This window comes from Vipera berus (assembly GCF_964194415.1).
Source record: "Vipera berus genome assembly, chromosome: 12".
NCBI lineage: Eukaryota > Metazoa > Chordata > Lepidosauria > Squamata > Viperidae > Vipera > Vipera berus.
Window position 1 is genome coordinate 17,627,219 of NC_138215.1, and position 17,254 is coordinate 17,644,472.

Consider the following 17,254-nt stretch of genomic DNA (forward strand, 5'->3'; position numbering starts at 1 on the left):
AAAACCCTCCTTTCCCACATGAGCACAATCATTCTTGGGAAAGATGAAGGCAAAGTTTCTGAGTTCAGTAGCTATTATTACTAAAAACTTTGGGTCAGTTTGGAAGCAATTACATCATAATTTTAGGTCAAACAACTTTTTGTTGAACTTTTTTTTAAGCCTAATTGGATGCATGTGGAGTGGAAATATCCGCTGTGAAAAGGCTTTGATTCATTGGCAAGTTATAACACACTGGTAAAATAAGGCAAAGTTTCTGGACCTCATAGTGCTGCAAATTCATTCTTTGTAGCACTGGAAGAACAAATTTAATGTTTCAATTTTCCCTGATGATCTGAATGCTGCTCAACGCTTGGAAATGTTTTCATAGGGATTGCAAAAATAATTACGGGATGAAGGAATTATGTTAGCATTGATTTTTTCATATCATCTCATTTACTCCACCCGTCGGGAATTGCCGACTTCAGCGTTATGATGATGATGACGGATGGCATAGCTTTCTAACTTAGAAGGGTTAGTTGTGCGGGCTTGATGGCCCCTTTTTCTCCTGTTCCAGGCTATCATCCAGTGATCTGTGTGTGCCTGTGTCCTGTAGATCAGGAATGGACATCTTTCTCTCCCCTTCATACCCAACCTCATTCCAGCATTCTCAGCCTCACCAAGATTGTTGGAAAGAAGAAACAACCAAATTTTATCACTTGGCCACTTTAGTGCATTTGAAATTGCAGGCGAAGGAAGATTGAAGCCCCCTCCTCCATTCTTTCCCTTGCTTGCCCCCTTCCTCCTTGCTACTCTTACAGTTGTTACCTTCAATTTACCTTCAGGTTTTTCTTTCTGCAAAACATGGTGACCATATTGTCCTCTTGTGTATAAGAAGGCCCAGTTCTCTGGCTTCTGCAGAGACAGAACTGACAGTAAGTAGCTGCAACAAGTGCGAAGGGGAACTATTGTAATGGATTTCCCCCCAAAAGCACTGAGTAAAACCATATGTTGCCCTATCCCCACTCTTCTGTAATAGATTGTCTCTTCTGGAGCCTCATTTAGTGTGGGTGAATGTATTTTAAGCTATATTGATTACACAACATCTGTAGTTTGTTTCTAAATGTGCCTGTATAATATATTTCTCCCTCTCCATTGGTATGTTACTACTACGAATTCTCAAACTTTCTAACAGCGTTCATGTTAGTGTGTGCGTCTTTTCCATTTTTAACTTCTTATTGTCCTAAGGGACTTCATAAATATTGCTTCCTCCTACAAAGCTGCTGACATGTAGCAAAATTTTCTAATTCATTATTCATGTGATGTTCATTTTCTATGTTTAGGAATTAATGCATCTTCAATGGATAATTTTTTTTCCCATGGCTGCAGTACGAAAAAAAAATATGAAAGCAGGCAAAGCAAACTCTACATGCAGAGAGAGTTATGTGGCACGTGCTAGAATGCTAATCAACAAAGAAAATAGTGGGCATAAATATTTGCTATACTTACAGAGGAATTTAATTTTACCCTAACCCTAATCTCCCCGAAAAATGTATTTCCTCAGTTTGTTCTTTTAGTAAAGGCACACATTTATATCTCCCTCCCTCCATTAACAGACAAAAAGCTTCAAGCTGACAACTTAGGGCATAAAGGTATATAGGTTGTTGCAAAGACAGATGCCAATTTAATTTGTCATAGAACAAATCCCCAATTTTCTGGACTGGCACTCAGCAGATTTTGAATGAAGCAGATAATTTTTTTTATTTCGTATGGATCAGATGTTTTTCTTGTTCCCTTAGCGGTCTGGACCACTGATGCAGTTTATTTCATTTGGCTCCATTTGTTTTATTTTGAATAAATTACATGATTAGTGTTTTGATGTCATTTGCCTCATTTACATAATTAAATAGGAGACAAACTAAAATGAATGAAAACCTTAATTGGGTAATCAAATGAACAACATAAATTATTGCAGTGATGTAAATTCAGATTTAACAGACACTCAGTTTTAACAGACATTTTTTCCCCCAAAGTTCCATTAAATTTAGCTCTTACTGAAATAAGGAAACCTTGGCTCTTTTATGACTCGTGGACTTCAACTCCCAGAATTCCTGAGCCAGCCATGCTGAGGAGAAATGGAGAGGTTTCCATGTTGAGCCATGGCTGGCTAAGGAATTCTGGGAGTTGAAGTCCACGAGTCATAAAAGAGCCAAGGTTGCCTACCTCTGATCTAAATGATAATGCTACAGTACCATTCTCTGCACTAAAGTCTGTTTCAGTGAAAGTCTTTTCATCTTGAACACGCAGAGTTGTTCTAACTTAGTACCAGTTTTGAAACTTTGAAAACACTTTCTGTGTCCCATTTAGGGAAAGTTCAGGCTTTAAAAGTCAAATTGCAATTGCATGCATTAAGTGGTTTCAGCTTCCTAAGACAAGAAATATTGTTCTAATGAAATAGTAAATAATAGTAAATAAACTAGAGATACCCATATGTTCTTATCTTCAGCCCTAGTAGGGCTGAAGGTTTCTGTAAGGTTTAGTCAAACAGTCTAGAATGCCTTGAAGGCATTGGGTTATCTAATTCAAATAAATGCTAATGAACCATTTCCCTCATCTTTCCCAAAGATTGCAATGGAGTTAAGCAGCTTTTATTTATGTCACTGAAGTGGGTGGGGAAAGGAAACTTGTCCAAGCAGAACAAGTCAAGGCCTGTGAAAATGCCAGCACTAACTACAGGAACAGTTTAGTTTTGTCTTTTAGGAGCCATTGGGAGGGTCCAAGATCCAAATGGGAGAAGGTGATTTAAAGCACACGTGGCCACACATGGACACACGTGGACTTGGGGTTTGGCTAGTCTAAAGAAAAGAAGAAATAGGGGAGACATGATAGCAGTGTTCCAGTATCCGAGGGGCTGCCACAAGGCAGAGGGGGTCAAGTTATTCATCAAAGCACCAGAGGGAAGGACAAGAAACAATGGTTGGAAACTGACCCAAGAGAGAAGCAACCTAGAATTAAGGAGAAACTTCCTGACAGTGAGGAACAGCTTCCATCTTCACTGGAGATTTTTAAGAAGAGGCTAGACGGTCACTTGTCTGAGATGGTATAGGTTCTCCTGCTCGAGCAGAGGGCTGGACTAGAAGACCTCCAAGGTCCCTTCCAGCTCTATTCTGTTCTGTTCTGTTCTACTCTTAACATTACACCAGTTGGCATCTCCTGAAACGTGTCTCTTCTGTAATGAATGGCCAACAGGTGTGATGTGTGCCTCCAAGCAGGCAGCAAGTAACCCTTTCTTCCTGAATCAGAATCATTTCACAGACCTCTTACCTGGATTCCAACTCTGGCCTTATGTTCCCCCGGTATGGCATGGACATAATTTTAATATCATTAGGTGATATTAGCAGTGTAAGCATCCATAGCGGAGGCAAAGGGGCAAATAAAGAAACTTGAGTCACGATGCAAAGTCCATCACTAATATACTTGTGTTCCATATCAAGGAGGCACACAAAGACATCAAGGCATTATGCCGTTGCTTAATGTACAGCGCATACATTTATTTATAGCATTTTCTTTGGGCAGTGTATGAAGGTTAAATCCATCACCACAACATATAACTCCTAATGCCCTGGTTAAAGCAGCAACCTCCCAGACCAAAAGCCACGCCACATACTGTGTATTTGTCTTCCGTGCCTTTTACATTGCCAGTTAAAACAATGTGAAAGAGTCACTAGAACTGTTTAATACAAGCTACTGGGTTTTTTTCACAGAAAAGTAAAGACACAAAACAATTTGGGTTTGCATTTTTTTTTATTCTTTCCATCACACACAGAATCACATGCACGCATGCAGCTCTCCTGAAATCTGTTATTAGTATAGTAGTTCTAAACAACTGTCAAGTAATATATTTACATTTTATAAATACAAAAAGAACATTTAATTTCTCCTTTCTTCTTTTGATCAGTAACAATGGCGCCTGCTTCGCTGGTTTGCTTCTGTCATATGTCCCCTTTCCTTCATTCTGAGACACGCAGCTTGCCTGTCTCCCACAGATGGTGAGCAAGGAGGGCCAAAATTATTAAATGTATAATTAAATCTCAGTTAAACTCCTAATTAGTGCACATTTTTATAAGGATTGTAGCTTTGTTTTTAGCACTAGATCCAAAAGTATAACCCTAGTTGTGTAATTGGTGTTTTAGATTAGAATGTGCTTCCATTCCAGTAATGAAACTATAGTAGATTGTTGGCACTGGATTTGTTGCAGTTGGGCACTCTTTCAGGTGGTTCTGGGAATTTTTGAGTGTTTTGTAAATATCAGGAGAAGGGTTACTATGTTACAGGAAAATGATTAACAAGAGTTATATTTCTTATTTTGCTACAAATAATTAACATACAACTTCCTGTGTAATCAAAATACCTGGGGATGTAGAAAATTAGATCTATCAGTATAACTCTAGCCATGATTTTTGTGGAAAGCAGAATTTTGGGATTCATGTATTGAACAAAGGAGATTCTGCAAAGGAAAATTTTCTGCAGCCAAAGTGTCTGACTTACCTCTAAGCTGTGTCCATTGCTTAGTGCTAAGAATGGAACTATAAACAAAACAACTTAAATATGGTGCAGTTATATAAATATGTAAAGCAATCTGAATACCAAATTAATTTTATTTGTAATTTAATCACAAAATTAATGACAAAGGAGGGAAAATATGGAAAAAATAGCTGTTAAAATGATGTAGTGTCATTTTCCCTATGATTTTTTTTTACAGAATTTAAAAAGTTTATAAATTTTGAAATAAAGTGAATAGAGAAATTTTCCTGCAGTATTAGATCTTGGCTCTTGATTAGAAATGGTACAGGAAGATGCAAGGTGTTATATACTATACATAATTAGCATAAAATCTATTGCCGGGAGAAATGATTGCTGTTATTATAGAAGACTTTAAGTAATATTTGGCCAATGAGAGAGACTATAAATAAGATTAATTTCATTGCATTAGATCAAGATTAACATTGCCTTATGGAGCAAATTAATTCTTACGTTCATTTCTCTAACAAGGGCCATATTGATCCAGAATAATTAAAATCCACGAGGAATTTAATAATAATGGATGGGGGTTAGTGTTGGCAATGAGTAATTAGGAAATACATATAGTAATTACCTTTGTTGTATAGGCGTATATGGGCGAATATATTGTATGTGGCACATTTGAAATATTCTACCTTTGTCTCTTATATTTTGAAAGAAATTTCATAGTTAAGTCATGGAATGTGCTGTGATAATGTCTACTGATTAATACTAACCTGAATTATTTTAATCCCCTTTTAAAAGAGATAAAGGATGAATCTATCAAAGTTATTAATCACCATAGTGACATAATCAATACAGGAAACAACAGCAGAAAGGGCAATTAATTAAATTTTGTTTGCTGTACTTTAACTGATTGGCTGTAGCACATCCTTTGCTTTCTTTAACAACTTCAGTTGTTCCAGCAGAGTTCTTCTGTTTTGACATTGTTTTTCCCTCTTGATTGTAATCTAGAAATTGAGGTAGATTTCCTTATTCCATAGATCATAACAGAGATTAAAATCATCATGTTTATTATTTGTATTCTGCTAAGCGAATTCCTTCAGCCAAGTCCCTGTTCTTAGGACTTTTTCAGTGCTGTGCCTGTCTGTCAAAAGACGGGATTGATGTCAGTGACCTTCAGTAAACATTGCAAGAGTTACATACTGAAAGTTGACTGATGCAAATGGAAGAGATGTTGACAATATGTAAACCGTTTGAATAAGCTGTGCTTCTTTGTAGCAAGACTAGGCAAGCAACCATATATGCAAAATAGTGGGAACAGAAAGATACCTTGAAATGAATTTGTTGCATGTTGCTGGTTCTATATACTGCTAGCTCAGTGAAAAGGGAACAGATCTACATATCTAAATGTGCATACAGAATATTCTTTGCAGTCAGTTGTCGATGCATGCAGAAATACTGCGCCTGGTTCCAAAAGTGTTGCACGAAACTTCCAACTAGTTTCATTTTGTTTAGTCAATTATCTGGAGATTTGAAATCTACTGTGGGAAAATCGGGACTCCCAAGATAGCCCAGGCAATTCTAATGCAGAAGTAATCATTCTGAAATTATATTTAAAAAGCTGGTTTCATTTATTATCATCTTTTTAAATTGCCAAATGCAGATTGGGAAGAAAAATGTGTCTTTAGTCTTTAAAGCAAAGAGAGGAAATTGCAAGGGAAAGGGATTGTTGCTGGGAGAACTTTATTATCTAGTAAGATACATGATAAGCCAGTGAATGAGGCCTTCTCTTATCTCTCTGTAGGCTCATATAGGTATAATCAGGCCTGCAGATAGGAGGTGTCAAGATTATTCAGGGCTTTAAAAATGTAGATAGGCCTTTAAAGATCAAAATCAGCACCTTGGATTGTACTCGGAAACAGCTAGCCAACCAGTGCAAGGAGTTAAGTGCAATATACCCAGCCACTATTTGTAAAATTCACCTATCTTTTCATATCATTTCAAAAAAAGGGGGGGGGAAGAATGCATTGAAGAGATAAATTCATTTTTTATTTTTATTTTTTTAGTAAATAGGGCTGTGCAAAACGTCCAAGTTTGGTGATTCTGTTCAAAGCTGATTTCAGTCACATTGTTGAATCAACTCAACTTTCCGGACCAAATCAAATTGGTTAAAAGGGGGATCAGGTTGGCTCTAAATCAATTGGACATTTGAGAGTCCAGTGAATCAATTTCCTATATATATTTTGGTTGTGGAATTGGAATCCAGTGCTAGTGCTGATGAAAGCTGTTGCTGAAATCCAGATCGTGATTTATGGAAATAATTTTGGAGCGTGGACTGCCTTGACCACAGTCACAAGGAGCTACTTTTAGAGCAGCAGGCAGAATGCCAGCTGCTTCCCCCCACCTCTTCTCCCTTATAGGGGAAGGTGGATGATTCAGTACAAAAACCTTATTCTCCCCAGCCCCCCCACTGGCTGGGGGTCTGGCTCTTGTGGAACACATTTTGTTCCCACTCTTAATAAGCTTTTAAACAAAGCTATTAGAGTATTGTCTCAGTTTCTGACACTTTATTTTATGCATTTGTCTCCGATTGGCAATTAAGGCCTACATTTGCCAGGATGTATATCCTTAAAATGCAAAGCGTTTTTCCAGTTTATATATGGAGAATTAGCAGACCCAAGCAGAGCTGTCAATTGCTGCAGACAATATAAATTTCTCCAAACTGTGCATCCTTGTTGCTCTTGTTGTTAGGTTGCATGCTTCTAGTTCTGACTGCAGTGGCAGGGAGTACCTATGCGCTGCAGAGTTTTTTAAAAACAATATAGGATGCTCTTCACAGGCAGGAGAGGAGGAATAGCTTAATAATGTAACCACTTCGGTGGGAAGGTAACAGCGTTCCGTGCGCCTTTGGCGTCTAGTCATGCTGGCCACATGATCACGGAGACGTCCTCGGACAAGCGCTGGCTCTTCGGCTTTGAAACGGAGATGAGCACCGGCCCCTAGAGTTGGAAACGACTAGCACGCATGTGCGGGGCAAACTTTACCTTTACCTTTTTAGTGTACCTAAAGTTTTGTTAGTACTTGAGAAGGAACTCTTCTGGAACCCCAAGATCGGTTGGCTAGGCAGGGGATCAGTAATGACCTTGAAGAACCAAGAGTTGACTTCCTTAATATATCAGACACATCAACATTTTAATGCATTCTAAGTTATTGTTCAGCTTGAGCTGTATTTATGGGTTAGATATGTTGACTATATTATTATTTTTTCTCTTCTGTATCTTGTAGCCAATGTGTAATGTGTAAATATAATGATCTTTAGAAGGTAGGCTTCAGAATTATAATAAAAATATCTTGACCTAACCTCTGAAATTGTATAAATATACTGACACTTTGCCCCTAAAGGAGTAGTCCTACAGCAGTGCAAGATTTTAATTTTGAGCACCATTGGGCATTTTATTTTGCTGGTTTGAATGACATCTAGTGGCTATGATGTTACTGTAATGCACAAGGAGAACAAAGAGATAAGTAAACCTTTATGAATTGTTCCTTTGTCCTGCTTATTGTTCTATTTGTTACAGTTAATTTTTGTTGTTAAATGCCACACAGTTACTGTATAAAAATACTGGAGAAGCAAAGCACATTCTCATTTTGGATCAATGATATTACAAGGGAGGGAAGATACTGTTAACACAGCAGCATAATCTTGCATAATTTAATTAAAGGTTTTATGCAGAATTGATCTTCAATTTTATTCTTTCAATTCCATTAAAATGTTGGAAATAAGTGATATAAAGGTTCTCCAGATCCTGTTGATTCACCGGATAATTATCTGCAAAGTGAACAGAACAGGGGAAGCTTGCAAGCAACATTCTGAGCTTAGTAATGGGCTGGATCTGTGGAAAATTATGGAGAAAAACTTTCCATAAAAAATTCCAGTGAACCTCAGTGATAGAACAGTTGGTAGGGTGCTCCAAATGTTGCTGATTGTTCCATTCCAAGGCCAACTTTCTTCTGGTCATGTGCTCTATAATAAAGCATATGATACTAGCCCTGTGGTTTCCACTGTATATCAGAGATTCAACAGATTACTGTACTCGGTCAGATAGAAAATAATATAGACACCTCCTGTGGCCAGTTCTGATGAAAAGGTTGGAAAGAATCCCAGAAGCCATGATCTGCATATTCTCTCTCCTTTTTTTATTTACAGTTGTATTGATAGAGAGAGATCAGGGTTTTTATTAATATCTGAGCATGACATATTATAAGATGTGCATGCTAATTTGGGGGCCATATGTTTCCTAGTGGCACACACTGTTGCTTGCTCTGTCTCCTTTTTAAAAAAAAAAAGAATGTAGGGCAATGTATATTCACCTGAAATCACCTGAAGCCAAGGCTTCTGTGAGACATTTGTTCCATCCTCCAAAAAGGAGGATAACTAGAGGCTTTGTTTCAAAATGTCTAGGAGCCGCTATTGCTTTATCCTGCTTTTCTCTAGTATTTGCCTGCCAGGCTGCAAAAGTCATTCTTTCGACTATTGATTAGGGCTTCTTCTGCTAATCTAGCCTTCTTCGTGTAAGAAGCTTGAGGTTTTTTTTTAGTATGATACACTGGGAAGGTAGATTTTGGAGCAGTGAAGGTCTTTTTTATATCTGTAATAATTTTAAGATTTCTGCATAATATATTTGGGATGCTCTAAATAATACTCTTTCTCTCTCTCTCTCTCTCTTTCTCTTATAGAACCTACAGTGAGAACTTTTACTCCGTTTTATTTCCTAGTAGAGCCAGTGGACACTCTGTCAGTTAGAGCTTCTTCTGTTATACTGAACTGTTCAGCATATTGTGAATCACCTCCAAAAATTGAATGGAGAAAGGATGGGACTTTCTTGAACTTGGTATCAGATGACCGCCGGCAATTATTACCAGATGGATCTTTGTTAATCAACAGCGTTGTCCATTCCAAGCACAATAAACCTGACGAAGGTCATTACCAGTGTGTGGCAACGGTGGAGAATCTTGGCACCATTGTAAGCAGGACAGCTAAGCTTACAGTTGCAGGTGAAAAACCTTGTTTGGATATCTATTGCCTACTTTTTCCAAATCTGAGGTTAATATTTCTGCAGAAATAAATATGTATTGTGTACTACAGGAGAAATAGGCTGAGAAGGCAGTCTCCAAAAAAGCAATGTCTATTTTAAAAAGGGGCAGTCCTCAAGAATGCTTTGAAGCATTAGGGCAGTATTTCTCAACTTTGGCAACTTTAAGATGTGTGGACCTCAACTCCCAGAATTCCCCAGCCAACATGGAAAATGGCTGACTGGGAAATGCTGGGGAGTTGAAGTCGATATAACTTTAAGTTGACATGGTTGTGAAACACTGCTTTAGAGCAGGGGTGTCAAATTGCCGGCCCGCGGGCCAAACGCGTCATTTGGAAGCTGCGCCCACCCCATTGCCGGCAATGGTGAAAAGGCTCCAATACGTTGCGTGATGTCACGTGACGTCGCGAGTTTGACATGTCTGCTTTAGAGGGTTAACTTTAGGACAAGTTTTAGTGATAACCTTAGATTTATAGTAAATTGTGTAGGGCAGGGGTAGGCAACCGTGGCTCTTTTATGACTCATGGACTTCAACTCCCAGAATTCTGGCTCAGGAATTCTGGGAGTTGAAGTCCATGAGTCATAAAAGAGCCAAGGTTGCCTACCCTTGGTGTAGGGGTTGCCTCCTAGTCATAAAATCAAGTCCAGTCACCTGATGACTCAACTTACAACTACTACAACATATAGCCAAAATCGTGGGCTCAATTGTAGTCATGTCAAGGTCTATGTCTGGTTTATATTATATATCATTTTGATTTATTCATATTGAGGTTATTACAAGTACACACACTAAATAGCTAAATAACCTAGTATAATTCCTGACTCCACCATTTCCTCCCCACTCTGTGGTGGTCATTTCCTAATTTTTTTAAAAAAAAATATTAAAGTGAAATAGAGAACAATGAAAGGTTGGGTGAGCATTGCCTCAGACTTTTCCACATGAAGCAGCTATGGTGTTTTTCCTCCTCAGGGGTTTTCCTGACTGATATCATTACAGAATGCCTTATTTTTGAGTGTTTTACACAGCCATTTCCCAACCACCACTAGTAAAATAATACTTTGTTACTGACAAGATGGAAGTATGGTCTCCAGCCCTTCTGTTAGCCAAGATTCTCATTTATTTTGGGAGATGATCAGTCTCATGAGATCATTGTTAACTGTCCTCTGATTTTTTGAAGCTGTCAGGAAATCAAAAGCCTACTTTTTCTTTAGTAGAGAGTGAAAGCAATAAACCTTCACGTTATTACTACCCTCATTACTTTGTGGGCTTTGACATCTTCCAGTCAAACAAACATTTCTCAGCCAAATAATTTGGGAGTTTTAGAAGCTGCTAATTTGCTAGCTTCAGATTAAACAGTCAGAATATGTTTTAATTGAATATATTGCTTTTCAGCAAATTTGTGCAGCCCAAATTGTTTTTATAGTACATTAAATATCTTGAAGGAATTATTAACCATGAACCGTTTTAAGGCATTTAAAAAACTTTTTCTATCTAAGTGAATTGTTACTTTGATCACCATTTGCAATTATAGTTTCCTCTTTCATTTCTCATTGTTTAGAAAAGAGTATAGCATTAGTATGGTTGGTTGCAGATTTGACATTTTTATCTACCTATCAAATCTTTCCCAGGGACCTGGGATAGGCAGATGTTGTTCGATGGTGTTAAAGGTATCATCACAGGATATATATAAGCTGTTGCAAATAAAACTGCTTTTTGTAGTTGACTGATGGTGATCTTGTCAATGCTGTTGGTGTTCAAATGGTGCTCCAGATGTTCCAGGATTGCATCCAAGATGCCTACGACTATTGGTGCTACCTTTGCTTTCTTTTGCCACAGTCATTCTACCTCTGTTTGCAGGTCTTTATATTTTTTTTATTTCCTCCAGTTCTTTCTTTTCCATTCTGCTACCTCCGGGTATTGCAACATCTACTGTCAGATTTCTTTGTCTTTTTTTTTTAAAAAAATCATCAATAATTGTTTATTTGGGAGCATTAAGTGGCAGCTGCTTGTCAGTTTGAATTCTAAAATTCCAAAGCACTTCAGCTTCTTCATTTTCTTTGATTGTCTCTTTTGTGTTCCCTCCAGTTCTTGCTTGCAGACAAATGGTATTTCTTGCAGATCTCCCAATGTACCATTGTTGCTACTTTGTTACGCTGCTGCTTGTAATCAGTCTGTGTAATCTTCTTACAGCAATTAACTAGGTCAGGGGTAGGCAACCGTGGCTCTTTTATGACTCATGGACTTCAGCTCCCAGAATTCCTGAGCCAGCCAAGCCAGCCAAGCCGGCTCAGGAATTCTGGGAGTTGAAGTCCATGAGTCAGAAAACAGCCACGGTTGCCTGCCCCTGAACTAGGTGGTCCACTCTTTCCTTCTTTGAACTGTTTTCCCAGTGTTGACTTTATGTACATTGGTTCTTGTGCAGCCAGAATTAAGCCCCTCTGTCTCTTTCCTTAACTTTCCTACTCTTAGCCATTGGGACGCATTGTTATTTATTTTATTTTTTTGTATTCCTGTTTTTTAATGTGCCAACTATGTTTTTTAAGCAAAACAATTTAGAGTTTCAGGTAAAAAAAAAATCCTTAACAAAACTGGAAAATGTAAAGTCTGCGTTGAAATAAACTCAAGAGACAGGAGTTTTTTCATATTTAGGCAAGCTTATAAAGATTTTTTTTCCCCAGCATGATTGATTCTAGACCACTCATCTAAATGTTTGCATTTTTATAATACTAGAAGTAAAAGTGTAGTATACTGTAATAAGCTTTCCGAGGGATACTACTATACTACTACTATAGCTCTAATTGGGGTCCCAGTTTGTATTTTACTATTGTTTGTTTTCACTATTGTTCATTCTGTATGCTTACCTTATTCTGTACACCGCCCCGAGTCCCTCGGGAGAAGGGCGGTTTATAAAAACAAACAAATAAATAAATAAATAAATAATTAACGATTGGATGGCAGCTATGCAAATTCAATATTTTATGCTGTTGCCGTTTATGGACTCCCCAGTGGAATAAACACTTGTACTTACTTGTGTTAGTGACTTTTTTTTTGTCCCTTTGAGTCAATGTTGATTCCTGGCTACTTCCTGTTCTACTCTGTAGTTTTCTTGGTAGGATTTTGGAGAAATGTTTGCCGTTGCTTGATTCCTAGGGCTGAGAGAGAGTGACTGGCCCGAGGTTATTCTTTTATATTTTATCACAGCTTTTCTTTTATAATTTTTCTTTTTAGTTCATGAATTCTTTTTTAGCTGTGCATAACTATTCATCTGACATGCTGCTTTCTCCCTTCTGATTTTAATCTGCGGTTCCAATTAGGCTCTAATTTAATTAAATATACGACATGGAGCAGCTGTATGATGTCAGTTTCTCCTCTCTCATTATTGGTTACGGCATTCAAAAGTAATTTCTCAGAGGTAAACTAGAATCTTTAATAATACAAGAACTCGTATTCCTAATGTTCACAAGACGTCTGGACAACGAATTTATGAATCTTTTTTTTTTTTGCATAAAAATTACTAGCTTAAAATACTGTTTTTTAATTTCTCAGGGCAAAAGAAAAGATATAGGAATGTACTTGCATTGCTTGTTTGCTTGTCTGGGCTTTTTTTTTCATTTTTCATTTTTGGTCCTTAGGGCTTCCAAGATTCATTACCCAGCCAGAGTCTGCATCTGTCCACAAAGGGAACCCCATAGTTCTTAACTGTGAAGTTAATGCTGATCTAGCACCGTTTGTCAGGTGGGAGCTGGACCGTCAGCCCCTTTTTCTGGATGATCGTGTATTCAGATTGCCAAGTGGAACTTTAATTGTCAGCAATGCTACAGATGAGGATGCCGGAACGTACTGTTGTGTTATTGAAATTGGTGGATCTCCCAAATACAGCGACGAAGCAGAGGTTAAAGTTCTTCCAGGTACAGGCACGTGTTGTGCTGAGGTTTTTTTTTTCTCCCTCTCCTAGTTCTTTCTTGCCCATCACGAGTAATGGGTGTCGGAAATTCTAAAAACGTGGTATTCAAACTTGCTAATTTGAGATGGATGCTTCCCTGCGACCTCTCAATGTCCTCATAAAAGTTTATTCTAAAGCAAGGGGGTCCAGTCTTGGCAACTTTTAAGACCTGTGGACTTCATGCTGGCTGGGAAATAAAGTTGCCAAGGTTGGAGAGCTCTGTTCTAAAGGTTTCAATTTTCTTGCCAGGAGGTTTCTGGAATATTAACAAAACTTACTATTCACCTGTTTGTGCAAGAGAGGTGTAGTTTTAGACACCATGGCAAGATAAGGCCAGTATTTATGCCAGTTTCAAGTACATTTGTCTAATTCTAATTTGCCGTGAAATGTTTAATGGGAAGCAAGTGAAAAACTAGTTGCCATCACTTTTCCTTTAATGTAACCTGCTATTTCCTGATGATATTATTTGCAGAATCTGACATTTCTTCAGACTTGCTCTTCCTGAAACAGCCCTTTTCCCTTACCAAGGTGACTGGGCAGAGCGCAGTTTTGCCGTGTGTTGCTGCAGGCATTCCTGTCCCTCTAATCCGATGGACAAGAAATGAAGAAGAGCTTGTTACCGAAAAGTGAGTTTTTAATTCTGAGGTTCCGGGTGGAAGTCACAGAAAGGGTGGCTGTTGGGAGATAACTGGATGGCAGGCAGAGCCAGTAGCTACTATCCCGTATCATGGAAACTGCTAAAAAGAGGGACCTAACGACCCCAAAAATGTTGACGAAGGAGGGTCAGATTTGTCTCTTGAGACAAGACAGCACTGAAGTGGCAGCAGTAGGGCTTGCCTTATTTCAAAAATGCCTGATCCTAGATTAGGAAAGGGCACAGCTCCCTTAAGGGAGCAACTGTCAGGTCCTGGATGAATGGCCATGAACAGGCAACATAATTTCATTGTTACTGTGTGTCTGTGTGCTTGCAGTAAAAAAAAATGACAATAAAAATCATTTTATCTTGATATTTTTTTCATATTCTGTCATGATCCATGCAATCAAATGCCTTGTTGTGCTATAAGCCTATCTAGCTTTCCAAAGCCATACAGTATTTGATGACACATCTATATATACTTTGGAAATATTCTTCCCTTCCCCCCCCCCATTTTTTCTCCTCTTCTTGGTATTCAGGCTGTTATATGTTATCATAGCTCCATGCTTTTTAGTTTTGTTCATTGGAGCTTTTGTCTTAATTATTGTTTTTGTGTCAGTTATTAACTCTTTAAACATTCCTAAGCCTTGGATGGTTGCTATGGCAATGTTGACTTATATCACCTGTAATAGTGCAGATTTTCAACCAGATTATTTTCAGTTGAAAATGGTTTGAGAGAAAGGACACTAAAAATAGATATTCTGGCTTCCGAAGAATGTTGTAAATGTTTGTATTGTTTAAACAATCCAAATCCTTCATACTCCAAAAAAAAAAAAATCACTCCAGCAATGTGTCTTGTTTTATACAGTTCTCACAAATTTCTTTTCCTGTCTGGGGGAACTCTGAAGATAAATGTTATCAGTGAAGATGATTCAGGAACATACACTTGCATCGCAGATAATGGGAATGAAACTATTGAAGCTCCAGCTGATCTTACTGTGCAGGGTATATATATATATTTATTTATATGGATATATACACTTTTTTAAAAAAAATCAGTGCTAATATAGCTGAGGCAGTTGAATTCTAAAAAAAACATTGTTTTGTTTAGGAGCAAAATTAATGTAGTTATGATTACTGATCCCAGGTATCTGGAGAGCAGTATGACTGAAGCAAGAGTATTATCATAGCATAGCAGTGGAATAATAATTCGTTTGCAAATTAAGTTTGTAACATTTCTATACAAAGTTGGGAAAGAGCTTAGCCTAAACCACTGGAAAGGTTCCACCTTGAAAACCGGGCTAGGTAGACAGATAAACAGATGGTCTGCGGTGGATAAAGATGCTCCATTTATTACTTTGTAAATACACAGCTGACGTTGCTATCTTGTGGCTTGAAGATAGCAAGAACTTTTTAATCCCAAGAGTGTACTATATTCTTCAATAGAGACACACATTTTTTATATAGTAAGGTAGATTGTCTGGTTAAATGTACACAAGGACTGTGTAGTACATATATAGGTGGATAATATTATCCACCTGTATATGTACTAAAAGTCAGCCCTGACTTCTGATGTGTGCATGGACTTTTCTTGGCCACACTTTTAGAAATGGTTTGCCATTGCTTCCCTTCTTAGGGATAAAAGGGAATTGCTTGCCAATTTCACCCAGCTGGCCTTGCACCCAAACCAGGACTCTGCTCTCAAACAACTTTCGACCTCTGTAAATTTCCAACTTTCAGTTTTAGGGTTCTATACCTAAAAGGTACATTAAGGAAGAGGAAATTGATCTGATCTCACTTACCAGATTTCCCCTGTTTAAATGATCAGAAGGTAGTTTTCTCTTTTATCACTGTAATTCAGGAAGTAACGTGGAGACAGACAGATGAAGACAAGGTTATAAGTTCACTTTTCAGCTGGGAATGTCAGCCACTGTATTTAGCTCTGCAGGAGATTCCTGAGAATGGTATGACGCAAATTCCATTGGTTTTTGAGTTTCCTGGCCTGTCAGTGTCAAACATTATTGTTAAAAAAATCTATCAAGTGGAGTTTCTTTTTCCTCTTTTTAAATGAAGGCTTAAAATGAACACTTGAAAAAAGGTAAATGAACTGATAGATTATTCCTGCAGCCAGGGTATATAAGCTGATTTAAAGAATATCTCGGTGCTAAAAAAAAATGGGATTGATTCCATGCAGTGTGTGTGAATTTTGAACATTCCTATTGCTCTCATTCATTGAATGAAATAAAGTAAAAGCCTTTATAATCACCTTTAAGTGGTTCCTCTGCCTTTTTGTTTGACACCTGGGAAATCTTGGGGTGTCCAGTGCACGGGTGTCAAACTTGCCATGTCATGTGACATGTCGAGACATATCGTGACTTTTTTCGCATTGCTGGAGCGTATGATGCAACCGGCTCTGGTGGCAGAATTATTTTCAAAAGCATCCTTGCTATGTTACAAATTGTTCTAGGCTTTAAATGACAGTTACAAGATGGAAATATTGACAGATACATATCCAAAGTAACATTGTTCATCAACAGTCTTCTTCGTTGTTTTAATTCTTTACAGACATCATTTAGAAATAATAAGAATTGCTTTCTTTTTAATTTTATGAAGAGGTATTATGAAATTTAAAACCAAGATAGTGGTTCATTTTTTATGAAAAATGGGTTCTTCAGTAAGAACTTCCCATCAAATCCCGTGGGACCAAAATATATCCCTGAGTACTTGATGTGGATATACATAAAGTATCTATGGTAGTGTTGTTGATACTCAAGAGAATTGTATTTGACAGCTTTTAGAGTTCAACTAGGTTGTCTTAAAAACTGATTTATAATATATTAAGAAAGCTTTATGCCAGCTGTTGCTTTAATAATAGCTTGCCACTTTTAAAAGATTATATCCTGGCAATAGTGTATTTGCTTTTCCAGTTTTAAATTCTACAACAATGGGAAATTTTTGTTTTTCTCTTCTGGCACTTATCTGAAATCATTGATCTTAAAGTTAAAAGTGAAGGGGATGTTTTGTAAAATATCTTCTTTTGGCTCTGGAATGGCAAATTATTAACATGTTATGAAAGGTAATGG

At 37.7% G+C, this 17,254-nt stretch overlaps 1 protein-coding gene across 2 annotated transcripts in view; it reads left to right on the top strand.

Annotated features, from left to right (window-relative positions):
• The window catches only part of NEO1 (neogenin 1), a 57,570-nt gene that overhangs the window by 14,332 nt on the left and 25,984 nt on the right, over nucleotides 1-17,254 (top strand). The window contains exons 2-5 of one of the 2 annotated variants that reach the window (XM_081337050.1): nucleotides 9,238-9,555; nucleotides 13,227-13,502; nucleotides 14,010-14,163; nucleotides 15,040-15,176. In XM_081337050.1, coding sequence (XP_081193176.1) covers nucleotides 9,238-9,555; nucleotides 13,227-13,502; nucleotides 14,010-14,163; nucleotides 15,040-15,176 — 885 coding nt within the window. Of the gene's footprint in view, nucleotides 1-9,237; nucleotides 9,556-13,226; nucleotides 13,503-14,009; nucleotides 14,164-15,017; nucleotides 15,177-17,254 lie in introns of those variants that run through there. The other variant, XM_081337049.1, reaches the window with a different exon arrangement.